Below are 26764 nucleotides of genomic sequence, written 5' to 3'. Positions count from 1 at the left end.
AGTTCGAGCCCTGCATCGGGCTCTGTGCTGTCAGTTCAGAGTCTGGAGCCTGCTTCGGATTCTGTGTCTCCCTCTCTCTCTGCCTCTCCCCCACTCATGCTCTGTCTCTCTGTCTCAGAAATAAACATTAAAAAAAGGGTTTTTTTTTAAATAAACGTATTTTAAACTATTTAACATTATTAAGCTTTATATTAGAATTCTTAACCCTTAAAAACCTTAATTTCTGGTTAAAATTAAGAAGTAAACAGTTGTGGGGGCCCCTGGGTGGCTCAGTCGGTTAGGCGTCTGACTTTGGCTCAGGTCGTAAGTTCACAGTTCTCACAGTTCGTAAGTTCGAGCCCTGTGGGGGGCCGGGCCCCGGTGCCAGGCTGAGACCGGGTTGAGCAATGTTCCCTGTTGACTCAAGCCAACCCGGTGGTCCCCCCTCCCATTCATGTGGGAGGCCAGGCCCCGGCGCCAGGCTGAGACCGGGGTCGAGCAACATTCCCCGTTGACTCAAGCCAACCCGGTGGTCCCCCCTCCCATTCATGTGGGAGGCCAGGCCCCGGCGCCAGGCTGAGACCGGGTCGAGCAACATTCCCCGTTGACTCAAGCCAACCCGGTGGTTCCCCCTCCCATTCCCCCACTCTCAAGGGCATACGAAAGCCTTGTCAAGGCTGAGAAAGTTAATTCCTGAAGCAGGTGTTGGCAGTAATGCTACCTCCCTTTTTCTACCCCGAGTCAGATAGAAACAAACATGGGAATTGTGTTTTGCTAGCAATCTTATCAACAAGGTCTTGTGACCCATCTAGAAAATGCACAAGAAACACAGAACTAAATGTTTTGGTGGGCAGCAATTATGTGAAACCTGTTTATTCTTAGAATGACCTAACCCATAAGAGTCTGGTTATAAAAGATTGTGTACAGCAACAACAAAGCCGTCACTTGGGCCATCAGCCCAGGGGACCCTCCTGTTCCCAAACTTTCTCTTCTCTTCTCTTTTCTTGCATTCCCCTACCCTCAGGACCCTGACCTCGGTGTTTGTCGCGCCGGCCGCGACAGAGCCCAACGTCCGGCTCTGTGCTGACAGCTCAGAGCCTGGAACCTGCTTCAGATTCTGTGTCTCCCTCTCTCTCTGCCCCCCCCCCCCCCCCCACTCACACTCTGTCTCTATCAAAAAATGAATAAACGTTAAAAAAAATTTAAGAATATAAAATGCTAATCCAATACCATGTTTCTGTAAGTAGCTGGTTTCTGTCGGCCATTGTGAATGTAAAGGAAGGACTTTCCTCTCACCTCCTGTGGAGAAGGTCATGGGCAGCACTGTCACTGAGACGTTGTCAGAGCTTCTCTGCCCAGCAGTGTCCATCACAGTGAGCTGAAAGGTATATGTTCCTTCCCGTAAGTGGGACAGCTTCAGGGTTCCTGACTGAGGTACCTGACACCCAAACAGGAAACAGCACATGTAGTTAGGAGATCTGAGGCACAGAGTCCAGTATCATCCTGAACTGGAAATCAGCATTACCCCTGGAACAGTCCCATGTCCCACCTGTCCACTCCCGGCCAAGGAAGGCAAATCCTAAAGCATGCACCATTTGGGCAGGTGGCCCTACTCTGAACTCACAATTCTCAATTTTATCTGGGCTGACAATCTCCTTGACTAACAATAGTCTTTCACTTGCCCTTAGCAGTTGATGTTCCAAACCTGTAACTCTCCAAGCTCCACACCCAGTATCTAGTCCCTTCCTTCTCAGCAGGTGACCTCATCTACTTTGAGAAGAAAATTAGGACATAATTATGGCCATGATTATGTTTCTACCACTCATTCCTATGCTGGGAACGCACCTGTATCTGTATCTGCTGTCAGCTCCTTTCCCCCAGCCATAGTAAGATGAGCTGTCCCTCCTGCACTCCAGGCCAACTCCCCCATCTAGGCCTTGACCCCTTCCCTCTATGACATTTTTTAAAAAATTTTTTAATGTTTATTTATTTTTGACAGAGAGAGAGAGACAGAGCATGAGCGGGGGAGGGGCAGAGAGAGAGAGAGACATAGAATCTGAAGCAGGCTCCAGGCTCCAAGCTGGCAGCACAGAGCCCGACGCGGGGCCCGAACCTGCGGACCGTAAGATCATGACCCGAGCCGAAGTCAGACGCTCAACCAACTGAGTCACCTAGGCGCCCCTATGACCTTTGGAACACTGACCATCAAGTAATTTCTCTTTCAAATGCCTCTGCTATCACTATGCTCAAGTTTCTCTCTACCCAAAAAAAACCAAACAAAACAACAGCAAATAAAAAACCCTACAGTCCAAGATCATCCCAGCCATACAATCTTATCTCCTTCCCATTTCAACTTACCTTTCAAAGCCTTGTTCATGGTGCACTTGCTGCTTCCATTTGCTCATTTCCCATTTATTCTTTATCCCACCCATCTGATTTCTTTCCTCACCATTCCCCTGAAACTGCTGGAAAAATTCATTAGCTGATCTAGCAAAGATCACCAAGTTGTCAAGGTCAATGAGACTCGTTAGCCTTGCCTTCTCCCACTCCCCCTCCACTGGCTGTCTTACTGCATTTTACAAAGTTAGCCACTCCTGGCTTCTGGAACTCTCGACTTCCCTGGCTTCTGTTTCTGTGTCTGAATTCCCTGGCTATTCCTTGATGATCACCATGATGGACTTGACTTCTGCTTACTCCCTAAACCCAGGGTCCCATCCTGACCCCCATTCTCCTCTGCCATTTTTCAGGCAGTCTCCCAATCATGGCAAGAGTGATAGCTTCTGAGGTCAGTACTACGTTGTCATTTTGGGAGTCATTTTTGGATGCTCAATCCAACTACATATATTTTTCAGCTCTCTCAAAGATATTATAATGGCTGAATGTCCTATTTTCTAGGAAAAAATCCCTTTTTGCTTAAATGAACTAGTCTGGATATTTGCCACAAATGAATTCTGACCATACATGGCTTATTACATTGATGCATTACCAGACTTAAGAGTACAGAGAGTTGCCCTATTAGAACTATCAGCTGCTAGGAATGCAAGCTGGTGCAGCCACTCTGGAAAACAGTATGGAGGTTCCTCAAAAAACTAAAAATAGAACTACCCTACGACCCAGCAATTACACTACTAGGCATTTATCCATGGGATTACAGGTGTGCTGTTTCGAAGGGACACATGCACCCCCATGTTTATAGCAGCACCATCAACAATAGCCAAAGTATGGAAAGAGCCCAAATGTCCATCGATGGATGAACGGATAAAGAAGATGTGGTATATATATGTGTATATATATACACACACATATATATATACATACACATATATATGTACACACACACACACACACACACACACACAATGGAGTATTACTCAGCAATCAAAAAGAATGAAACCTTGCCATTTGCAACTATGTGGATGGAACTGGATGGTATTATGCTAAGTGAAATTAGTCAGAGAAAGACAAAAATCATATGACTTCACTCATATGAGGACTTTAAGAGACAAAACAGAGGAACATAAGGGAAGGGAAACAAAAATAATATAAAAACAGGGAGGGGGACAAAACAGAAGAGACTCACAAATATGGAGAACAAACTGAGGGTTGCTGGAGGGGTTGTGGGAGGGGGGATGGGCTAAATGGGTCAGGGGCACTAAGGAATCTACTCCTGGAATCATTGTTGCACTAGATGCTAACTAATTTGGATGTAATCTTAAAAAATAAAAAATAAAATTAAAAAATAAAAAAAAGAACTATTAGCTGCTTGTTTGTATTTATGAAATCCTAGAATTTAGATTCCTGCACATAATTCTGGCTTGGAGGCTTTGTCAGAACTATATATGCCCATGAACAGAATGCTTTACAATCACTTTAGGGGGCAATGCAAGGAGATACAGTTGTATCAATAATCAATCACCCAGAGCTCCTGTTAAGTACAGGTTTCTCAGCCCAGCCTTAGAGTCTGAGTCAGTGGGTCTGAGAGTGGGATCTGGGATTTTGCACACAACAGTCACATCCAGATGATTCACCGACGACACTGCAAGAACCGTGGGTGAAGTGGTTAAGAGCACGGAGTCTGGCGTCCAACAGAGCTGAATGCCAGCTCTATCATGTGCCAGCTCTGTGACCTCGTACAAGCCACTTAACCTATTTAAGCCTCAGTTCCTTCGTCTGTAAAGTGGAAATAATAACGGCACTTACCTTGTAAGCATCAAACGAGATAACTATGTAAAAAGAGCTTAATGTGGGGCTTACATATAAGTTTTAAATATAAAATACAAGTTTAGTTTTTTAAATATCGAAAGAGCATAACGTAGTAAATGCTTAAACGTAACTAACTGTCTCCATCTCAAGCTGAATAACCCTGTTTTTACAGACAGGAAAATGAAATCTCAATAACGTGACTCTCACTCACTGAGACAGAGACAGAATTGAGATGTCCAGGTGTAAAACCGTCAATAAGCGGTCCCATCACTCTCCTTGCAAAAGCTGTAAGCTGGAGAGCTGGCAAAGAAGCAAGCCAGGGGGCGCCTGGGTGGTGCAGTCGGTTAAGCGTCTGACTTCAGCCAGGTCACGATCTCGCAGTCCGTGAGTTCGAGCCCCGCGTCAGGCTCTGGGCTGATGGCTCAGAGCCTGGAGCCTGTTTCTGATTCTGTGTCTCCCTCTCTCTCTGCCCCTCCCCCGTTCATGCTCTGTCTCTCTCTGTCCCAAAAAAAAAAAAAAAAAAAAAAAGAAGCAAGCCAGTCCTTCGTTGTGTATTTCAAAGAGATGTTAAGCAGTTTTCACCGCCACACTGTTACATGATCTTCAGGCCCAACTACAACAAGAGCATATCAAACTTATTCTTATTAAGTGGGGTCCACTTGTGTGAGAACTACAACACTACCTAAAGGGCATGCAGAGAGAAAACTGAAGATGACAAGAGAATGTGAGAGTCTGGAGCAGGCAACTGATCCTCAGAAACAGGAGGGTTCTCGATGTCTGAGAACATCAGAGATTCAGACGAGTGAGATTTAAAATGAGGGGCGCCTGGGTGGCTCAGTCGGTGAAGCGTCCGACTTCAGCTCAGGTCACGATCTCGCGGTCCGTGAGTTCGAGCCCCGCGTCGGGCTCTGGGCTGACGGCTCAGAGCCTGGAGCCTGCTTCGGATTCTGTGTCTCCCTCTCTCTCTCTGCCCCTCCCCTGTTCATGCTCTGTCTCTCTCTGTCTCAAAAATAAATAAACGTTAAAAAAAAGAAGAAAATTTTAAATGAGACAAAAACTGTGGCTTGGGACTCAGGGTCATACCAAAACCCCCCTTTTCTTTCACATTCCATATCCAAACACATCTCGAATTTAAGCGCTTCTCATCATGTCCATTGTCACCATCCTGGTCTGAGCCCACCCTGTCTCTAGCCTGAGTCACTGCAGGGGTCAAGAGACCTGCACTCCAGTGGGACTGGGACCCGGTATCCCTTTATTCTGGAAACTTTCGCTTCCACCTCTGTCCACATGATTGCAAGGGAAGGGTGAGTTATAACCTCTCCCTATGGCCGGAGGAGTGTGAGGCTGAACCAAGGGGCGCCAATGACTGCAAGGGGCAAGAGGCCGTAAGGTTGCCGCCGGTGACAGACTCTCACTCTCTCCAACTCTGGCTCAGAATCAGGCGGCCTTCCTAGGTCGCAGTGGTGTAATAGATAAGACCACTAGTTCCGGGACTTAGAACACATGGGTACATGGTGGCAGCTGATGGCCATGCTGGAATGTGTTGACTGAGCCTTGCAGCCTGGAGTAAGGGAGTAAGGTGCTATGAGGGAGAAGCTTTGTCACAGCTGGTCTGCCTGCAGACTTAAGACTGCAGAAAGCCGGCAGCTGAGAGGTTTGCTGCCCCAGGTACATGAGAGGAGACAGAATCCCAAGCAGGTTCTGCACACTCACCTCAGGGCCCGATGTGGGGCTCAATCTCACAATCCACGAGATCATGACCTGAGCTGAAATCAAGAGTCAGACACTTACCCGACTGAGCCACCCAGGGACCACGGGAAGTTTCTTTTCAATGCTGGGCTGGAAGGACAGGCATCCACTATCTAAGAGGGCAATTGTCCACCTGGGCTGTGGATGCCTCTCTCTGCCTTCCGAGGCACCTCCTCTCTGATGCAGGGAACACTGATCCAGATCCAGGTCATGGTAATAACCTTCAAAGTCCTGGGTGAGCTTAAATTTAGATCTATTCAGGTTAATATCCTCTCCTTGGCCTTTTTATTCATTTAGTTAACAAAAGGTGTCTTTCCTTGAAATCAGGTATTTAGAATATTTAGAATGGTTTCCCTTCAAGCATCCAGGTGATCCTTCCATATCTCATGTTTATTTGACATTGGAAAGGATTTTACAAACATTTCCTAAGTGTCAGGATAAAAAATATATATGGCAGAGGAGAAAGAGAATAAGACAAAAGTTCTCATTGTTCCCACCAAGAGTAGGACAACATTCCCTGAGCACATGAGCCAATTTTCTTGACATCTGGCCATAATGCAGAGTTTCTACAGACAAAAGATTAGTACTGCTTCCCTGTTGTTTCTTCTCTTACTGCCCTTCTCTCCTTTCGAGTCTAGGGAAGATCAATACGATATCTTGGTTTGGCAAGATGTGGGTCAAGTGTAGACAAGATCTCTCTGAATCCTTCTTTCCTTCTTTTCTTTTCTTTTCTTTTCTTCTCTTCTTTCTGTTTTCTCTTTTCTTTCCTTTTTTCTCTAATGTAATCTCTACACCCAACATGGGGCTTGAATTTACAACCCCTAGATCAAGAGATTCCTGCTCTACTGACTAAGCCACCCAGGCACTCTCCTCTGTACTGTTTTTTAGAAAGAAAAGTAAAAAGTATGTTATTGTACAGACCACTGGGCAAATGGCCAACTATCTATCCTCTGGGTAAAGCCAAACCTGATTCTCATTTTAACTGGATAGTGATTTTATGGCCCTAAGTTACCATATCAGAGAATACACATTGAATTTGAATGCTCTCAGACATGTCCAAAATTTTTGCACCATACAATGTGCATCTTTTCAAGTCAATAGGACTTTTGTAAGTCCTATCCTATTATCAAAATATTCAGGTTATAGAGACATATACCACAGGGCCCTCATCTGCAAAGTCCTCTCTGACTTCTCTCAATGAGATTATAATCTCTCCTTCCTTTGAACTCTAGTAGCACTTTATCTACATTCTTTTATAGCCTTGCCTCTTTTTTTTTTAAATGTTTACTTGTGAGAGGGCAAGTGGGGAATGGGTAGAAAGGGGACAGAGGATTTGAAGCGGGCTCTGAGCTCACAGCAGCGAGCCCAATGTGGGGCTTGAACTCATGAACTGCGAGATCATCATGACCCAAGCTGAAGCTGGACACTCAACCAACTGAGCCAACTAGGCACCCTAGTCTTGCCACTTTCTACTTGGTATTTTTATTATTTAGGTGCATATCTAATCTCAACCAGTGTCAAGTTACTTGAGGGCAATATTCCCTACAAGTTTTTCACAGTTTCTTACTCCCTTGCTTCTTGCCTTTGAAAGGCCCTCATAACTTTTTGTTTATATACAAGTGAGTGAATCTATTCTGTTTGTAATTCAGTTAATGTATTGGTCAAAATAGCCCAATATTTACATCCCAAGGTATTTAGATAAAACTGTAATAGTTTTCCTCTCTGGAGTGCTCATTGTTTAAAATGTTTATTCATTTATTTTGAGAGGGAGAGAGAGAGGGAGACAGAGAGAGAGAGAGAGCGCGCACACACTTGAGCAGGGGAAGGGCAGAGAGAGAGGAAGAGAGAAAATCCCAAGCAGGCTCCACGCTGTCAGCACAGAGCCTGACATGGGGCTCGATCCCATGAACTGTGAGGTCATGACCTGAGCTGAACCAAGAGCTCAACCCACTGAGCCACCCAGGTGCCCCTCCGGGAATGCTCATTTTATGCTCTGAAATATGCTAAGCGCTTTATTTGCGTTTTCCTATCTTCATCCCTTACTGAAACTCTATCAGGTTGTATTATCCTCTTTACAATTGAGGAAGCTGAAGCTTAAAGAATGGAATAATTTTCCCAGGTTCACCCGGCTAGGGAATTGGCAAAACTGGGTTTGAATCCAGGCCATTTAGTTATAAATTCCATATGCACAGCCATTCCAGAATCCTACATCTCGGTCAGCAGATTCAGGCCTTCCAAGGTCCTTATTCCAAGAACCATTTCTTAGAAAGAACCCAGGCACAGTTTATATACAGACTGGCCAGCTGTCATGGTCTAAAAAAAGTAGATTACAGTAAATCAGGTTTAAACCCCATTTGACCAGAAGCACACAGATTGACAGTCAACTCCTGTGATTCTGGAATCCTACTGTGCTTGTCAATTATTGTCTGGGAAGTTGCGTGTTTGTTTCTGAACAGGCAAAGAACTTCAAAGCTTCTGCCCTTTCTGGAATAGATCTTTCTTAATTCAGTTTACCCAGATTTATTTTTCCTGAATTACATACTTTTTCTTCCCCAGGGAGATTATTTTTCATTTCCTTATAATGATAATTACAAGTAATTATATAATAAGTAATATTATAAGTAATTTTCTTAAAGAAAAAAACTGCAATTAAATATTCAAGCCCTTGAGCTATAATGTAAAAAGAATTCCTACTTAAGTCAGGGCAGGCTACATTTAGGCTCATGGCTGACGCTGAAACACAACAGGTACGAACTATCCGCATCTTGCATGCTCTGAAGTGTCTTCCCCCTTAATCAGAGCGGTAAGTTCTAGGATTCACTGGTTTTTTTCTCCTGTCTTCATTCTTCATTTTTGGAGCAAGACACTTACAAAGAAATCCTCAAAACCACAATGAAATATTCATTCATGGGCACCGATTTATCCCCAGGTGTTACTTAGGAAATCTGTACGGGGAATCGTCTCTGTCTGGAAAATGCCCCGTGGGCTGCCATTACTTTCTGTCCCTTATTCAAAGATTTGGGTGAATGGGAGGGCTGAGGTGCACAGATGTTAGTGAAATTTTGAGGCAGTTCAGCCTTGTTTCAGTTCTTTGGAATGTGGTATGTTTTGCTTCTCTTCTCCTGCTTTTGTTCTCACTCCCAGGCAACGCCTAGCCCTCTGGCTTTCTCAGTGTCAAAACTGCTCGTTTTAAATTAAAAAAAATTTTTTTTTAAATGTTTATTTTATTTATTTTTGAGAGACAGAGAGAGACAGCATGAGCAGGAGAGGGCAGAGAGAGAGAAGGAGCCCCAGAATATGAAGCAGGCTCCAGGCTCCAAGCTGTCAGCACAGAGCCCGACGCAGGACTCAAACTCACGAGCCGTGAGATCGTGACCTGAGCTGAAGTGGGATGCTCAACCGACTGAGCCACCCAGGCGCCCCAAAATTGTTCCTTTTATCAAAGTCCTTTCTGGCCTCAGATCAGAGTCTGAAGCGTTGCCTCTTCAGACATTTGAGGAGTGAGTATTTGCTCCCTGTTGAAGGCTTTTTGGGCGCTGGTGAGCACATGGAGTATTTGGGGTTTGGGCTTCCTTGGGAGAATCTCTAAAAGAACAGCACCCAGGCAGCAACACAGTCTTGCTGGGTGTAAGACAAGACTATCAGGAGCGGTGTGAATACCATGGAAGGAAAAATAATCTCATGATACATTGAATAGTATCATCGTGCTTGAATGTTTGCTATGTGCTGCTCACTGCTCCGGGGGCCTTACTTGCACAACCTTATTTGACCACAATAATAATGCCTTGAAAGGACTCCTGTTCTTTTCATCTTGCAAGTGGTTTAAATCATCCGCCAAGGTCTCCCACACAAGAAGTAGTAGAGCTAGGATTCAAAAACCATAGTCAAGCAGATGCTCTGTCAGAAGTTTTACTTGTTTGATGTCTTTCATTCATGACAAATTGGCTCACTTGAAGGAGGAAGGAAATAGATGAAGTTGATACGAAGTTTTCTCAGGTACCCAATGACCATTTTTCTCTTTTTCTTTTTTAAATGTAGAAACAGCTTCCTCTCCATCACTCTGCCCACTCCCACCAGAGGCCTAGAATGTCTGGGATAACTTTTATTGAAGTGATTTACATTTTGTTTTTCTGAAGACTAGAAATTCTCCAATAGCCAAGAAATAATAATAGTTATGTGTGCCTAGGATCTCCCTTGATGGGGGGCAAAGAAATTGTCAGACGACACATAACAGCTCTTTGCAGTATCTGTATGAGACCAGAGTGCTGAGCAATGTTCTGCTGGTCACGCTAAGAAGGATGATACAGATCTGGGGGCTGTAAGAGCACTTTTGGAAAGATTAGCTGAGCAGTCAATTACTTAACAAGAGAGAGAGAGACAGAAGCAATTAATTAGCAAGTATTGTTAGAATCCTAGTAAGTATTGTCACAGTTCTAAGCTTTAAGAGAGAAAGGGAAAAAATACCAAGGAATAAAGGAAGGAGGGAGGGAGCAAGGAATGAGAAGGGAGACAGGGCCTTCTGGAAGCATCTGTGGGCAGTAAAACCCCTCTTCAGCTCATTGTTCCTTCCCTCACTGAGAATAATTCTAAAGAAATCCCTCCTCAGTGTTATAAATTCTGTTGTGATATTACAGATTTTATGTATTTCTTTCTACACATCAAGGAAGACGTGTAGAAAACAGAAGACGATGGACACAGTTAGTGTTTAATCTTTAAGACCACAGTAGGTCCTCTGGAAACTTGGGTATTGGTTTGACAACTGCAGGCTGTCTTGAAAATCCTTGCTAAATTTTTATAAAATCTTTCAATAGGCTTTTAAGTCATCTCCTTAACACGTAATGATTCATTCCTTTTGTGAGCATTTTCAGTACTGACCCAAATCATATCCCAGGAAATCTGACTGAGGAGGAGTAAGAGACAAAACGGTTCCTATACAAGGAGACAGAATGCAATTTGAAATTCAACAATTATTTTGTGCTCTCTTGCCCTATGACCAAAAAGTCAAGTCTTGTTTCTATTTATATTCATTTTCTTGGAAACCTTTACTCTAAGGTTAAGTTATAAAATACCATTTTTATCTCTTGGGGGTGGTTTAAAAATGAGTCTAATTGGGAGATCCCACATAGACCATCCCGTCTCAAGAAACTTGGATTTTATCAAGAAGGACCTATGTTTCAATTTTCCTCTGTGGTCCTGGTGTAATTAGGAATACCACCTCCCTTGAGCATCCGACTTCAGCTCAGGTCATGATATCATGGTTCGTGAGTTCAAGCCCCATGTCAGGCCTGCTGCTGTCAGCACAGAGCCCGCTTCAGATCCTCTGTTCCCCTCTCTTCACTCCTCCCCCACTTCTGCTCTCTCAAAAATAAATAAATAAATAAATAAATAAATAAATAAATAAATAAAAATAAAGATTTGGGAATACCACCTCCTTTCCCCCTCCCCTCAATAGGTCCCAATTTAGATGATAATCTATTTTCAAAAATTAATTATGTGCAGCAGGCAAGCCAGTGTGCAAATGGTTTTAATTTCATAATGAAGTTATTGATGTAAGCGATATCCATTCTTTTTTTTTTTTTAAGTTTATTCATTTATTTTGAGAGAGTATGTGTGCAAGCAGGGGAGGGACACAAAGAGAGGGAGAGAGAGGACCCCAAGCAGGCACTGTGCTGTCAGCACAGAGCCTGACATGGGGCTCAATCCCACAAACTGTGAGATCATGACTTGAGCAGAAATCAAGAGTTGGATGCTCAACTGACTGAGCCACCCAGAAGTCCCCAAACCATATCCATTCTTTACAAACTTCCGTTACATGTGATATTCTAAGATCATTTAGTTATTCTAAAATCATTTGAACATCCTTGTACTCTGTATCCTGTTCCTAAATGTCATATTTTACTTTTGACTTCAGATTTAAATGTCTTATGTTGAAAAAAAATGTATTACATTGAATAATCGTGAACTCAGGGTCATCTAATGGGCTGCCTAAAAAAATGTGTCCTTTTGCATTTAAGAAAATGCGTCCTTTTGTATTTGCATTTTGTATTATAGATTAATATTCAGTTAAGCAGATATAGAATATCCTGTTCAAGGGCAGAAAACATGTAACTTTATTTTATTTTTTTTAATTTTTTTTTTTAACGTTTATTTATTTTTGAGACAGAGAGAGAGCATGAATGGTGAAGGGTCAGAGAGAGAGGAAGACACAGAATCAGAAACAGGCTCCAGGCTCTGAGCTGTCAGCACAAAGCCCGACGCGAGGCTCGAACCCACGGACCGCGAGATCATGACCTGAGCCGAAGTTGGACACTCAACCGACTGAGCCACCCAGGCACCCCAAAACATGTAACTTAAAAAAATTTTTTTTTAAGTTTATTTATTTTTCACAGAGAGAGAGAGAGAGAGAGAGAGAGAGCATGAACGGGGGAGGGTCAGAGAGAGGGAGACACAGAATCCGAAGCAGGCTCCAGGCTCTGAGCCCTCAGCACAGAGCCCAACATGGGGCTCGAACTCACAGACTGCGAGATCATGACCTGAGCCGAAGTCGGACGCTCAACCAACTGAGCCACCCAGGTGCCCCCAAAACATGTAACTTTAAAGTCCAGCGGGTAGACTCTTCGTTCTGACCAATCATCTTTCCTATTCTTTTTTCATAAATGAAGAAACCAAGCCAGGAACATAAGCTTTCCCATATGTTTAGTCAAAGTAAACTGCTTAGTATAGCACTGAATACACACGCTAAGTACTAAAAATACTTAGACTAAGTTTTTTTATTATTAAGTTGGCAGAAATAATTCCTCTCTTACAATAAGGACCTAGTTGGTTTTTGTTGTTTTGTGAATATCTGAATGAGTCTTTTGGACGTGAAAAGATAGTCCTACAACCTAGTCTTAAGGTATTCCAAGACAAAGGGAGGGCTGACTCTTCTACCCGACCCCCCCCCCCCCAGGCCTTTACTCAAAGCTTCTCTCTAATGAGAGAAGGAGTTAAGGAGCCTGTGCAGATGGAGAACAGGGAAGACGGAAGGAGAGAGGAGGAGTCCAGAAGAGGCACCCAGTGGAAAGCCTGGCCAGTGAGGGCCCTAGAGGGGTGAGAATGGTCAAGGGGCATAAGAACAAGTGTATCCCACGTTGGGTTTTAGCTTAATTGTTCTACTATGCTAGCCCATAATTGCTCTGCCCCCATTCTCACAACCTTCCAAGTGGGCCCCATTTTGCAGCTTGAAGGAGGATTGCATTAACATTCCAGTCGGCTGGATCCCATTCTCAGAAAAAAGAATTTGACTTGAGAGCCCCAATTTTTCTGTCAGAAGTTTTGGGGTGTAGGGGTGCCCGGCTGGCTCAGTCGGAAGAGCACTGACTCTTGATCTCGGGGTCGTGAGTTTGGGCCCCACACCTGTGTAGAGACTAACAGATAAAATAAACTTAAGAAAAGAAATTGTGGGGTGTGAAATCAGGCTGCCCAAGTGAAAGGGATCCGTGGGATGGCCCCTGAAGGATGTTAATTACCGTTAAAGGAAAATTCTCAAAATGTTTAACCTATGACTCTCACACAAATCTTCATTGTTCTTGTTCTTATGCACATATTTAATTTTGGAAGGAAATGAATCACTCTGAAATCAGAGGTTTTTAAAAACCTCTCACAATGGGGCGCCTGGGTGGCTCAGTCGGTTAAGCGTCCGACTTCAGCCCGGGTCACGATCTCTCGGTCCATGAGTTCGAGCCCCACTTCGGGCTCTGGGCTGATGGCTCAGAGCCTGGAGCCTGCTTCCGATTCTGTCTCCCTCTCTCTCTGCCCCTCCCCCCATTCATGCTCTCTCTCTGTCTCAAAAATAAATAAACGTTAAAAAAAATTAAAAAAAAAAATAAAAACCTCTCACTTGGGTGAATTGTAAGCAAAGTATAATTCCACAATGGCTTGAAAATACCTGTGTATCTTATTCTCGGGTATGAATATGTGTTAAGATCTCGCACAAATCTAATATGAACCTGCATCAAAGATTTTATTTAGCTCTCTCTAATTAAAGAGAAAACCAATAAAGCATCCCACAGATTCAAAGGCGAATCTGAAGAATAGGAAGATACAAGGAGTCATGAATGCTTAAGTGAAGTTGCCAGGAGATGCAAAGCTGAAACAAGTTTGCTGTTAGTAACTATTAGTCACCAAAATGCATGTAGTAACAGATTAATACCTTCGGGTGTTAAAATGTCATGCTTGAAATCCACTTTTCCACAGGGCAGAAATCAATTTTATCTCTATATGAAAAAATTTATTTGCATTTCAATGGACAAGAATAATTTGCATTCCCACTTCTTTTCTTTCTTTAATGTTTGAGAGGTTGGAAGGATGGGAGGGAGGGAGGGAGGGAGAGGGAGAGGGAGAGAGAGAGAGAGAGAGAGAGAGAGACAGAATCCCAGGGAGGGTCTGCACTGTCAGCGGGTCAATCTCACAAACCGTGAGGTCATGACCTGAGAGCCCCACCCTCTGTTTTCTACAATGTACCAATGGGGACCCTGAAGGATCTGCTCCGCAGCCCCCATCACTCCACTGAAAGGTGCTAAGTCATCTCTTGCCATTTCAGTCTTTCACCATATTTTATTACAATTTTCGCCCACAAGGTGGGGATGTGCCTTCTTGTGAGGTTATTCTGAGGATTACAGATAGGTCTACACTGCCTGGCGCTGAGTGGGGGGCTCAATTAATGGCGCCTTTATTATGATGAAGTCATAGTAGGGTAAGAATTTACTTTTGAGAGCATTCATCAATGTACACCATTATAAGATAGTCAGTTTGGTAGCAAATAGCTCTTTTCTTGTAAACTTTGTCACTTGGGTTATGGTTTTATAACTTTAGATCCATCTGCCAATACATTATACACTTGGCTGGGGAATTGGTCCACATTTTCCTCTTGATGGCAGAGCAGTCAGCCCTAAAAGCCCATAAGGAATGCCTAATTTTGTTACTTCTTCATAAATATCTTCAGGAAATTAATACTGAATCATCAGCAGTATTTTTATTCAGCACTCATCTATGCAATTCATTGCTTACAGAATAAAGCTTTTAATAGCAAATACACAAAGCTAGATGATAATGGAGGAAGATTTATAGCTGCTGGAACAGATATGTCCCAGAAGTGCCAATTAACAGTCAGGGTCCATCTCAAGGGAGCTCTCTAGTGGTATAATCAATGGCTTGTCCATGTACCTTTTCTGATCAAAGCAATAAAGATATTAATTTTGCAGCTGACACGATGCATTGGAGGATAATAAATATGCTGGATGACACTTAAAGTTCAAAATTATTTCTGTTGTAGATGAAAACCAAAAGGCTCAGATGTAAAAGGATAAACACAAGGTCCTGTACTCAGGTTCAGTAAATCAATTACACAAACATGGGATGGGGAGGCTATCAGGACAGCAGTTCATAAGGAAAGATGAAGCAGGTTTTAGGTAATCCTGCTAATGGAAAACTCAACATGAATCTATTGTGTGAAGCAGCCACTAAAATAGCTTATATAAATTAAGCTTCATTAATACAAGTAGAGACAATGCCTGAATCACAGGAGGTGATAGTCTGTGTCAGGAAGAACCACAGTTTACATATGGAATTCACAGGGGTGTCAGATTTTAAGAAGGGCATGGAACAGTCTTGAGAAAATCCAGAAGACGCTGAATGGTAAACGTGAAATCTGAAAAATCAACTTATGAGGAACAGTCTGAAAGACTGAGAGTGTTGAATTCTGAGAAGAGCATTCCAAGTGGTCGACGTTCATTTTTTTCAAAATTTTAAGTGGCTGATACACAGAATAAAAAGAAGATGCGTTCAGTGCTTTTCCAAAGAGAAGATCCAGCACTGGGGCACAGATGTAAGAGGAGGCACATCCCACTTCCCTAATAACTAGAGCTGATGGAAGATGTCACAGGACATGATGTGAACTAGTAAGCTTTCACCTCGGGAAAAATCAGGCAGAGAGTGGATGACCACTGGAAGGGATGTGATGGAGGGGGCTCCTCTATGGGTGGGAAGCTGGGTAAGATGCTGGCCAAGGGTCCGGGCAAGTCTAAGACTATATAATTGTTGACTAAATAATGGACTTAAATCAGTCTTGAAGGACTAGCTGATTATCGTTTTTGGTTTTGTTCCAACAGAATAAAATCAGTGCTTCCCCACAGAGGGAAGACCCTGGAAGAAAGAGGAAGCAGTTGACAGCTAACTGCAGGTCAAGGAGAGAGGCCTTCGAAGAAGCCAGCCCTGCTGACACTTTGATCTCGGACTTCTAGCCTCCAGGCCTGGGAGAAATTTCTGTTGGTTAAGCCACCCAGGCTGTGGTATTTTGTTACGGCAGCTCTAGCAAACCAGTATTGACTTTTTGTGCCTCCTCTAACTAAAGTGGTTTGGACAAAGTTTATTTGAATAAGCCAGGAAATATTGCTATCTAGGAAGGGTCTTGAAAGAGTTAATAAAAAGTGACTAGTCTCACAACTCAGGATGGCTTTTATGGACCCAGCAATTCCATTTCTGGGTATTAATTTGAAGGAAGCAAGAACACTAACTTGAAAAGACATATGCACCCCCGTGTTCACTGCAGCATTATTTATAATAGCGAAGATAAAGAAATAACTTAAACGTCCATTGATGGATGAATGGATAAAAAAACAGTGGTATACAAATATTCTGCCATAAAAAAGAATTTTGCCATTTGTGACAACATGGATAGACCTGGAAGTTATTATTCTGAGTGAAATAAGTCAGAGAAAGACAAATACCTTATGACTTCACTTATACGTAGAATCTAAACAAAAAACTGAACACCAGGACACCTGGGTAGCTTAGGCAGTTCAGCATCCAAATTCGGATCAGGTCATGCACGATCTTGTGGTTAGTGAGTTCGAGCCCCACACCCAGCTCACTGCTGTCAGAGCTGAGCCTGCTTCAGATCCTCTGTCTCCCTCTCTCTCTGCCTCTCCCTCGCATTCTCTCTCTCTCAAAAAAAATATGTATATATAAATAAATAAAATAAACATAAAAAAAATGAGTTTGGGGCACATTGGTGGCGCAGTCAGTTAAACATCCTACTCTTGATCTTGGCTCAGGTCATGATCTTGCAGTTCCTGAGTTCGAGCCCCGCATGGGGCTGTGCACTGACAGCACAGAACCTGCCTGGGATTCTGTTTCTCATTCTCTCTGCCCCTCCCCTACTTGTGCTCTTGCTCTCTCCTGCTCAAAATAAATGAATAAACTTAAAGAAAAATTAAAAGAAAAAACTGAGTTTATATATACAGAGAACAGATGGGTAGTTGCAAGAGGCAAGGTGTGAAGGTTGGGCAAAATGAGTAAAGTGGTAAAATGAATAAGTCATGGGAGGTAATTAAAACATGGTGGCTATAGTTAATAATACGGTACTGTATATTTGAAAGTCGCTGAGAGTAGGGGCGCCTGGCTGGCTCAGTCAGTTAAGCATCCAACTCTTGATTTCGACTCAGTTATGATCTCACAGTTTCATGAGTTGAAACCTCACCTCAGGCTCTGTGCTACAGTGCAGAGCCTGCTTGGGATTCTCTCCCCCCCTCTCTCTCTACCCCTCTGCCACTAACTCTGTCTCAGACTCTATCAAAATAAATAAATAAATTTAAAAAAATTCTTTTAAAAAAAGGAAAGTCGCTGAGAGTACATTTTTTTAAAATGTTTACTTATTTTTGAGAGAGACAGAGAGACAGAACACGAGTGGGGGAGGGGCATAGAGAGGGAGACACAGAATCCAAAGCAGGCTCCAGGCTCTGAGCTGTTGGCACAGAGCCTGATATGGGGCTCATACCCACGAACTGTGAGATCGTGACCTGATCACAAAAAACAAATGTGTTACCATGCGATGTTAACTAGAATTATTGTTGTGATCATTTCACAATATCCAGTCGTTATGTTGTTCTTCTGAGACTAATGTTATCTACAGCTCAAACAAGGCAAAACAAAACAAAACACAACACGACAGAAAGACTCTTGTGTTTAGACCATCACTGAGCCAGTGACTCACTCCCATCTGTAGCAATTCCTGCTCAGCCCAATAAGTCTGGGGGAAAACCAGTGCTGCGTGTGCCCAAACCCGAATGTCTGAGGTCGCTCTTCACCTCACTTACAAACTCAGTTATCTCAAGCAGGCCTCGTTGCTAGGTGAGATAGTTGCTTTCTGGATCACGTGAAGAATTCATGTATTCTATTGTTATTTTCCTCTTTATATTGTTTCATGTTTTTAAATTTTCTGCCTGAACCTTGAACTAAGGAAAGAAGAAATAAAAAGTGTAAAAAAAAAAAATGTTAAAAATGTAAAGAAATAAAAATAAAAAAAGGAAAAAGTAACCTGAGTCATTAAAACAAAGCATGAGTCCTTTCCCTTCAAATGTTTTGCCAAAAATTAGCAAAAAAAGAGAAAGCTTCGGGGAGCCGGGGTGGCTCATTCAGTTGAGCATCTGACTCTTGATTTCAGCTCAGGTCGTAATCCCAGGGTCATGGGATCGAGCACTGTGTCAGGCTCCACACTAAGCATGGACCCTGCTTAAGATTCCCTCTCTCTCTCTCTCTCTCTCTCTCTCTGCCCCTCTCCTCTGCTCACGCCCAACCTCTCACTCTCAAAAAGGGAGAAAGAAAGAAAGAAAGAAAGAAAGAAAGAAAGAAAGAAAGAAAGAAAGAAAGGAAGGAAGAAGAAAAAGAATAAGTTTCAAAACAAATGATCAGGATCACTGTTTACTCAGTAGAAGGTAAGTTCATATTAATAAACCAACTTTTTCAACAATCACTTTTTAAAAAAAATTTTTAAAAACGTTTTTATTTATTTTTGAGAGAGAGAGAGAGACAGAGCATAAGCCTGGGAGGAGCAGAGAGAGAGGGAGACACAGAATCCAAAACAGGCTCCAGGCTCTGAGCTGTCAGCACAAAGCCCGACATGAGGCTCGAACCCACAAACTGTGAGATCATGACCTGAGCCGAAGTCAGATGCTCAACCGACTGAGTTACCCAGGTGCCCCTCAACAACCTCTTTTATGCTTTCTCCATTTTATAGCTCTTCTGCTAGCTTACAAGTAATTTGGAAACGGGAGTGGAAGAACATTATGAGAGATCACCTCATGGAAATATTTGGTGTCATTACAATGACATCATGAATTACCTTCATGTCCACGGATGGGTCACCCAACAACATTGTCCACTCATACTGGACTATGGCATGGTCGTCTGTGCTCTCACGGCCGTCCAAAACCACTCCATCTGTAGGCAGGTGCAAAACCACATCCTGTCCAGCCTTGCTGAGTGGAGGCTCATCCTTTTCTGTGAAAGAAAATAAATAATTCACAGGAGATGACTGCCTATTTTTTTACAATTTGTTTAAAGCAGTATCTTGTTTGCTAGAATAGATGTAGTCTAGCAAGCAACTAGTATGAGAATGTATAGCAACTGAAAGCTATTTTCTTATTGATTTTCATGTATTCTCTTTATATAATAAATAATAAAATAGCAATTTATTAAGAATATGGAATTTAGCTCTAATACACGCTGAAGAGAAGGTGTGGAGAATCAGTTATTAGCAATCGCTAGGACAAAATTGTGGGTACAAGACAAAGTAGTAGGCCATCCTATCTCGAATAGCAGTTTTACTCTCTAGAGTCAAAGTTTCATTTAAATCATAAATAATTTAAGTTCAATGTTCAATTAAATGAATTTTTTTAAAAAAAAGGATTTTTGAAACACATCTGAAAAACATCCACCTCTGATATAGATTTTTTTCCACATCCTCAAGTTTTTAAAATAGGTATAAAGTATTCTATATATAGGAAATAAATTGGGGCGCCTGGGTGGCTCAATTAAGTGTCCGAATTTGGCTCAGGTCATAATCTCATGGTTTGTGGGTTTGAGCCCCGCGTCAGGCTCTCTGCTGACAGCTTAGAACCTGGAGTCTGCTTCAGATTCTGTCTCCCTCTCTCTCTGCTCCTCCCCTGCTTGTTCTCTCTCTCTCTCAAAAATAAACATTAAAAATTTTTTTAAAGCTAATATTAAATTTGGAAAGTTAAGGCAAGTTCTTAGATTCACACAAAATAAAGCTTAACATAGCAATTCTCTGGAAAACAATTTTTCATCTAGGAAAATAGAAAACATTCAGTTTCTAACAACTAATTTTTATAACAGAAGCTGGCACACTAAGTTTCTGTATAATAGCAAAACAAATATGCTTACCTTTGATCTGGAATAGTACTAAATAATTTAAGGCTAACTACATTCACTAACTACTAATCTATAACTGGTAGCTGCTTCAGTTGTGACTGATAGGAGAAGCTGCATACAGAAAACATTTCTAGGTGCAGAGTTATGAATATTTTATTGATGTAAGCTTATTAGTAAACTTACTCAAATGTACATATATAAATATATATATATATATATATATTCTTTTTTTTTTTTTTTTTGAGAGAGAGAGAGAGAGAGAGAGAGAGAGAGGGAGAGAGCATGCCTGTGTGAGTGGGGGAGAGGGGAAGAGGGAGAGAGAATCCTAAGCAGACCCCACACCCAGTGCAGAGCCAATGTAGGTGGACACCACGACCGTGAGATCATGACCTGAGCCAAAATCAAAGGGAGGACGCTTAACCAACTGAGCCACTCATTCACCCTGATATATTTTAAAGAAACTTAGTAACACTACTGGTAAAAAGTCTATAGGTTCTTATAATATATCCTTTTTGGTATCTGCTACTTCCTCCCTACTCCAGTGCCAAAGCTCTGTCCAAATGCTGGCCTGGATTTGTTCCTCCTTAACTTCTGCTGAATGATGTTGCTGAGGCACTGCTCTCTTCCTCCAAAGCCCAGTTGCTTCCTAAGCAAATGTCTAAGAGCCAATTCAGATGTCGCAGGGCCTGAGGTCTGGGGCTAGCAGCAATCCTACTGGTTTCTCAGTAGTTAAAAACAGGTAGTCACTCTTGACACACTGCAGCTAAAATGACTTTTCTGAAATTCTAATCTGATTGGGTCATTTCCATGTTTAAGAAAAACCCTTCAACAAGTTACCATGACTTTTCAGATGTTCAGAGACCTGCTCGTCCAGTCCTATCTTCTACTCTACTGATCCTCCCAATACCCAGAAACAGAATTTCTGTAAGGAGTGGGCAGCTCTCAGAGCTGTGGCTGTTCTGAGTAAGAACGCTGCTGGTCATCTCAAAAAGAGATGACTTTTTTTTATGAGCATGTTTACAGGGCATAAGCACATTTGCTATTGCTAATGGTTACATTTGTCTATTGAGAAGAGTCCCATTTTTATAGTCATTTAAAAGAATGAGGACTAATAACTTAGATTTAAATAAGCCACACAATCAACCTTTGCCTAAGAAGAAATTTGTTCTGCCTTCTTCCACCTCTGAGCAAAGACCCAGTGTCTTATGTCTTTATTCTGCTTCTCCCAGATAAGGAGAGAGGTGACAATTTCATTACTAATAGGCCATTTTACACAGTGTTACACAGATATTTCTTTTGGTTCTGGAAGTTTCCATTGCTTTCCACACAGTAGTTTATCACTTTATAAATCTGGAAAGCATCTTATAATTTGCAGTAATACCTTATAATTAGCAGCTATTTGCATGAAAATTTATTTTTAAAGTATTGTTTACAAGTACACTAAACCTATAGGATATAAACAATGAATGCTTTAATATATTTTTATGCCCTCAAAGATGTAACCACAAAGACTTAAGATGGAAAAATCAGGTAAGTCCTGAAATACCCCACATATTACAAAACTAATTAATTCTACCCCTCCTGGAAGAAAAAAAAAAATCATTGTTTTAGTTGTTCACTTTTCTTTAGGTAAGCTTTAAGATACCATTTATAAGCACAATGAAATCCTCATATCCTCTACATTGATCACTATTGTAACTGAAATAAGAGAGATGCATTTCTTCATCAGTTCAAGTCCAGGAAAGTTACACTGCATAATGCATTTCAAAATAAGCCAGAGCTTATCTACCCAGAAACAGGCCTTAAAAATAAACAAGTGACAACAAGAAGAGGAAAGGAGTGTGCTATCATTTAAAAACTATTTGACTTGATGGGTCGCTTGGGTGGCTCAGTTGGTTAAGCATCTGACTTCAGCTCAGGTCATGATCTCGTGGTTCACGAGTTCAAGCCCTGCATCAGGCTCTGTTCTGACAGCTCAGAGCCTGGAGCCTGCTTCAGATTTTGTGTCTCCCTCTCTCCCTCTGCCACTGCCCAACTCTCGCGCTCTCTCTCTCTCTCAAAAATAAATAACAACATTAAAAAATTTTTAAAAATATTTGACTTGCTGATAAAGAACATGACAAAGGTAAATCTGCATTTTCATCATCAAAATATAGTGAAGCAATGCTAAGTACTCTGGAAGCATTGATTTCTTTCGAAAACCAGACACACTTGGTAAGATCTACGGAGGCGAAATAAGACTCATACCAATTTTGATGAAGCCTATCGAGGTGGCATTTTATACAGGTAAGAATAATATTACTGTTCAGTTAACTAATCTGATTTACAACACACTGCTGTAAACAGAGCCTTAAGGACAAGGAGGAGGTTCTGGAATCTGGATCTGTACTGTGTGGGCACAAATGATATAGCGGAGGTTGAGGAATTAGAAACGACTCTTGAAGTCAGGATACAGAAGTCACACCAGACTAAGGGAAGAGGCTTAGATACTATGTGTCAAAATCCATGAGGCTGGTTGATTGGTTTTTGTGGTTTCTTTTTTCATTGTGTGTTCTTAATTGTAACACTTCAGGAAAGAATTATTCATAACCCCAATCTGATTATCATCATTTTTAGTGTGTACTGTTATAGTCTTTCTCTATACGAGCTGATGATAATAAGAGGTGCCATTTATTGGGTGGCATAAGTGCTAAGTGCTCGTAAGCCATAATGTCACTCAACTCTCATGAGTCTCTGAGGTAGGTATTATCAGCTGCATCAGACTCAAGAAATGATTTAGAGGCTAAGTTGCCTAAGATGATACAAATGATAAATCTGTCAGTTCTGATGTCTGCCCAGATCTTTCTAAGTATACTGTGGGGGTACCCAAAGTGTATTCCAGTTACAGGAAATGTAAATTTACATCCTGAATTAACCTAACTTATTAATAGGTTCTATTTATTAATATTTATTCATATATCCTATTATTGCCCATGTTACTATATAAACTTCACAGTTGCCATTTTGATTTTTTAAAAATATTTTTAATGTTTATTTATTTTTGAGAGACAGAGAGAGAGAGGAAAAGAGAGAGAGACAGAGCATGAGTGGGGGAGGGGCAGAAAAAGAGAGGGAGACGCAGAATCCAAAGCAGGCTCCAGGCTCTGAGCTGTCAGCACAGAGCCCGATGCAGGGCTCAAACTCCGAAACAGTGACATCATGACCTGAGCTGAAGTCAGATGCTTAACTGACTGAGGCATCTACGTGCCCCATCCATTTTGGTTTTTAACCTCTCGTATTAGACGTCTACTTTGTTATCAATTTTTTTCACCATTATAAATAATGCCACAATAAATATTTTTGCTCCTTTTTCTTTAGCATGGATCACTTTCCTACAAAAACTATTCCAGAAGAATGAATGACTATCTTAATTGTCTCTGCCACATATTTCCTGCGTGACACTTGCATGACGCAGCTCCACATTTACAAGCATCGAGACTTTGGGCGAGTTACTTTCTCTCCCCAAGCCTTCCAGTACACTAGAGATTATAACAGAACCCAGATCTTTGGCTGTTGTGAGGAGAATGAGTTCCTGTGTCTAAGGACTTATAATAATGCCTAATACCAAACTCAATCAGCAACAAACACAGCTGATGGATTCTGCTATAAATTTGTGCCGTCCCATCCCAACCACCCCCTCACCATTTCATGACGTTTTGACTCACCTCACATGGCCTCCCAACAAATTCTCTGTAAGAGCTTTTCTAAACCATTTTCATGCTCCTTTGGCTCCCAACTCTGTATGCTCACAAAAGTCAGAAAAAGGGATGCCTGGGCGGTTCAGTCGGTTAAGCAGCTGACTCTTGATTTCGGCCCAGGTCATAATCTCACAGGTGGTAAGATCAAGCCCCACATCGGGCTCTGAGCTGACAGTACGGAGCCTGCTTGGGATTCTCTCTCTCCCTTTGTCTCTGCCCCTCCCACACTCACGCGTGCTCTCTCTCAAAATAAACTTTTTAAAAAAGTCCGAAAAAAAGAGACAATTCAAGAAGGAAAAACTTAGAAGTTTCGGAAGCATAAAGAACTTCAAACGGTTAAGCATCCGGGCAGGGCAAACACAGGGCATGTGGGCAGGTAACCTTTGCCCTAGCTGCAGAGAATGAGGGTGCCTTGGGGCCTGAGCCACGCACACCCTTCTAGTTTCCATGTTGCTGGGGATATGAAGTGTGAGCATGACAGTGTTTTCCAGAATGAGGACCAAACCCTGCAGTCACCTGTATTCACCCCTGACCATCTATATAATTGAATTCCCAAATTCAGAAACTTCTACTTAGTAAACCTAACTTTTTTTTTTTTTTTTTTTTAATTTCCACGAGCATATTCCTTGTTTTCCTTCTGTTATCCCCCGGCTTATAAGAAAGCTTCCTGTGGCGATGTTGGTTTTTTTCCAGATGTGCATTGAGAACAAGGGAAAGGCATTTTGTTTCTTTGCTGCTGGGATTTTTTGGTCTGTGTTTGAGTCAAGAGGAAGGATGTATAACACCATGGGGCAGGCTCAGTGATGGTGGTGGGGGTCCAAGTGAAAGTGCTTCCTGCCTCCACTTCAGGGAGAACACTTTGGTGTTCTTCCCAATGTCTGCCTCAAGGCTGAGCAGTCACAGGGTGACCTTTGATGTCTGCTACCCCAACACGGGTTCTGAGCTTTCTCTGAGGTGCAGGTGGGTAGGGAGGTGGGCCATTGTGGATATGGTTTCCCAGACCCTTGTCTTTGGACCTTCAGGTCTTGGGAGACTCCAGGTTTCCAAAGCAGCTGAGGCTACCCCGCCCCCCGCCCAATCTTGCTATGATATCATTCTTATGTTATTATAAATCAAAGAGCAACAGAGTGGAATCAAACACACAGTGAACCACACGTGGGCCCAATCAAGGTTTTATTCCCTCAACGGCCTTAATCTCCAACGGCTACAATTTTTCTTGTGCCTTCTGTATATGCCTTGACTCTCATTCAGAACATGGGCAGGAAGTAAAACTATAGAATGAAAAGCATCATTATTAGCTCTTTTTAAAAAGGGACATGCCTTAAACTTTCTTATCCTCAACTAAAATCAAATCCCTTCCTTTCCCTCTTTACAAAAGGGATCTGTAGTTCATGAGAATCAGTTGGATCCGCTTCAAAAATACCTGACACCAAGTTTCCCCTTCCCATTTTTGTCTGATGAAAATCACTACACACGGAATCATGAGTCGTGAGAACCAAGCTAAGAAACGGGTGTGCTATGAGCAAGCCGGCATCTAATTAAATTTTGCTCTTGTAATTACTTGACACAAACGATGACTTACAAAAAACCTCTGGGCCTAAAATAAACTTTTTTTTTTTCCCCCTTCGAGCTTTTCTCCTCCTTTAAATCGAATTTCTGTGAATCCTCTCAGGTCAGCCTCCCTCCCCGAGCCTAGAAAAATTCCAGAAGCAGCCCACGGTGCCCTCTTCTGCCCAATCTACTAAGGTTTCTCAGAAACCATCCATAAGACAAATCACAGCCACTCCTCTGGAGGCCCGCGAACTAAAATAACTTGGAACGAAGCTGTTCCATTTCTCACTTGGCTGTACTGCCTAAGCGGGTCTCCCGGACGCAGCCACCCAACAGGTGCGAGGGCGGCCGCACCCAAGAGGTCTGACCCAGCCTCCTCCCGCGGAGTGCTCACCCATGGGAGGCGAGGCGTCCGGGTCTTCCTGCGCGCCCTGCAGGGCGCGGCTCAGGCTGTAGCTGCTGTAGCCGCGGTGCAGCGCGAACTTGCAAACGCTGCGGCCGCGGGCGGTGCAGTTGAAGAGGTAGCAGCCGAGCGCGGCGGCGGGGGACGCGGGCCGCCGGGGCAGCTCCACCACGGCCACGGAGCAGCGCGGCTCCGAGCAGCAGGCCGCCACGCACTGCCGCCAGTCCCGCACGGCCGCCGGCGCGGTCAGGAAGCTGGCGCCGGCCGCGAGGGAGTCCTTGGTGCGGATGATGGCGTCCGGCATGGCGCTGTAGCCGCCGCCGCCGCCCGGGCCCGGGCAGCCCTCCTGGGGACCGCCGCCCGCGCGCAGCTCCAGCTCCAGCTCCTCCTGCGGCCGCTCCTGCTGCAGCTGCCGACGGAACTCCTCCAGCAGTTGCTCCACTCCCGACAGCTGCGCGTGCAGTTCGGACAGCGGCGCGGAGGGCGGCCCGGCCGCGCCGCCGCTCGGCAGCCACAGGCAGAGCAGCAGCAGCCCGCGCAGCGCCCGGTGCCGCGGCGGCCGCCTGCGCCCCGAGCCCGCGCTCTCCCCGGCGGCGAAGGCCATGGCGGCCGGCGGCTGAGGCCGCGAGCCGAGGCGGGGCCGCAGAGCGCGAGGAAGGCGGGCGAGCGCGGGCCCCGTGCCCCTCCCGCGCGACCGCGGCGGCCGCTAGGCCCTGGCGCCTCACAGCGCGGCCTCCCCGGGGCCGGGCTGCGCCCCTGAGGCCGCGGGCGCGCGGTCGTCGGCGGGAACCGCAGCAACGAGAGGCATAGCCGGCCGGGCCGGGCGCCGCTCCTTGTCCTTTCTGGAGGCTTCCGGGAGGGCCCGCGCCTCGGGACCGGGACCCTGGGCGCACTCTGAGGCGGCTAGGCGGCCTCGGACCGGATCAGCACCCGG

The 26764-nt window shown here is 43.6% G+C and overlaps 1 protein-coding gene across 4 annotated transcripts in view; it reads right to left on the bottom strand.

Annotated features, from left to right (window-relative positions):
* Nucleotides 1-26553, bottom strand: part of LRP11 (LDL receptor related protein 11) — a 53519-nt gene extending 26966 nt beyond the window's left edge. For 2 of the 4 annotated variants that reach the window (XM_019425006.2, XM_053904387.1), the window contains exons 1-3: nt 25822-26553; nt 19091-19248; nt 1210-1417 (exon numbers count right to left, since the gene is read on the bottom strand). In XM_019425006.2, coding sequence (XP_019280551.2) covers nt 1210-1417; nt 19091-19248; nt 25822-26434 — 979 coding nt within the window. In that variant the 5' untranslated portion in view covers nt 26435-26553. The remainder of the gene's footprint in view (nt 1-1209; nt 1418-19090; nt 19249-25821) is intronic. The other 2 variants (XM_019425007.2, XM_019425008.2) reach the window with 1 other exon arrangement.
* Nucleotides 26554-26764: the final 211 nt, after the last annotated feature.

This window comes from Panthera pardus, unplaced genomic scaffold, assembly GCF_024362965.1.
Source record: "Panthera pardus isolate Hobbes unplaced genomic scaffold, ASM2436296v1 HiC_scaffold_17, whole genome shotgun sequence".
Lineage (NCBI taxonomy): Eukaryota > Metazoa > Chordata > Mammalia > Carnivora > Felidae > Panthera > Panthera pardus.
Note: the sequence above shows the minus strand (reverse complement) of the source record. Positions and strands in the feature narration are given on the sequence as shown.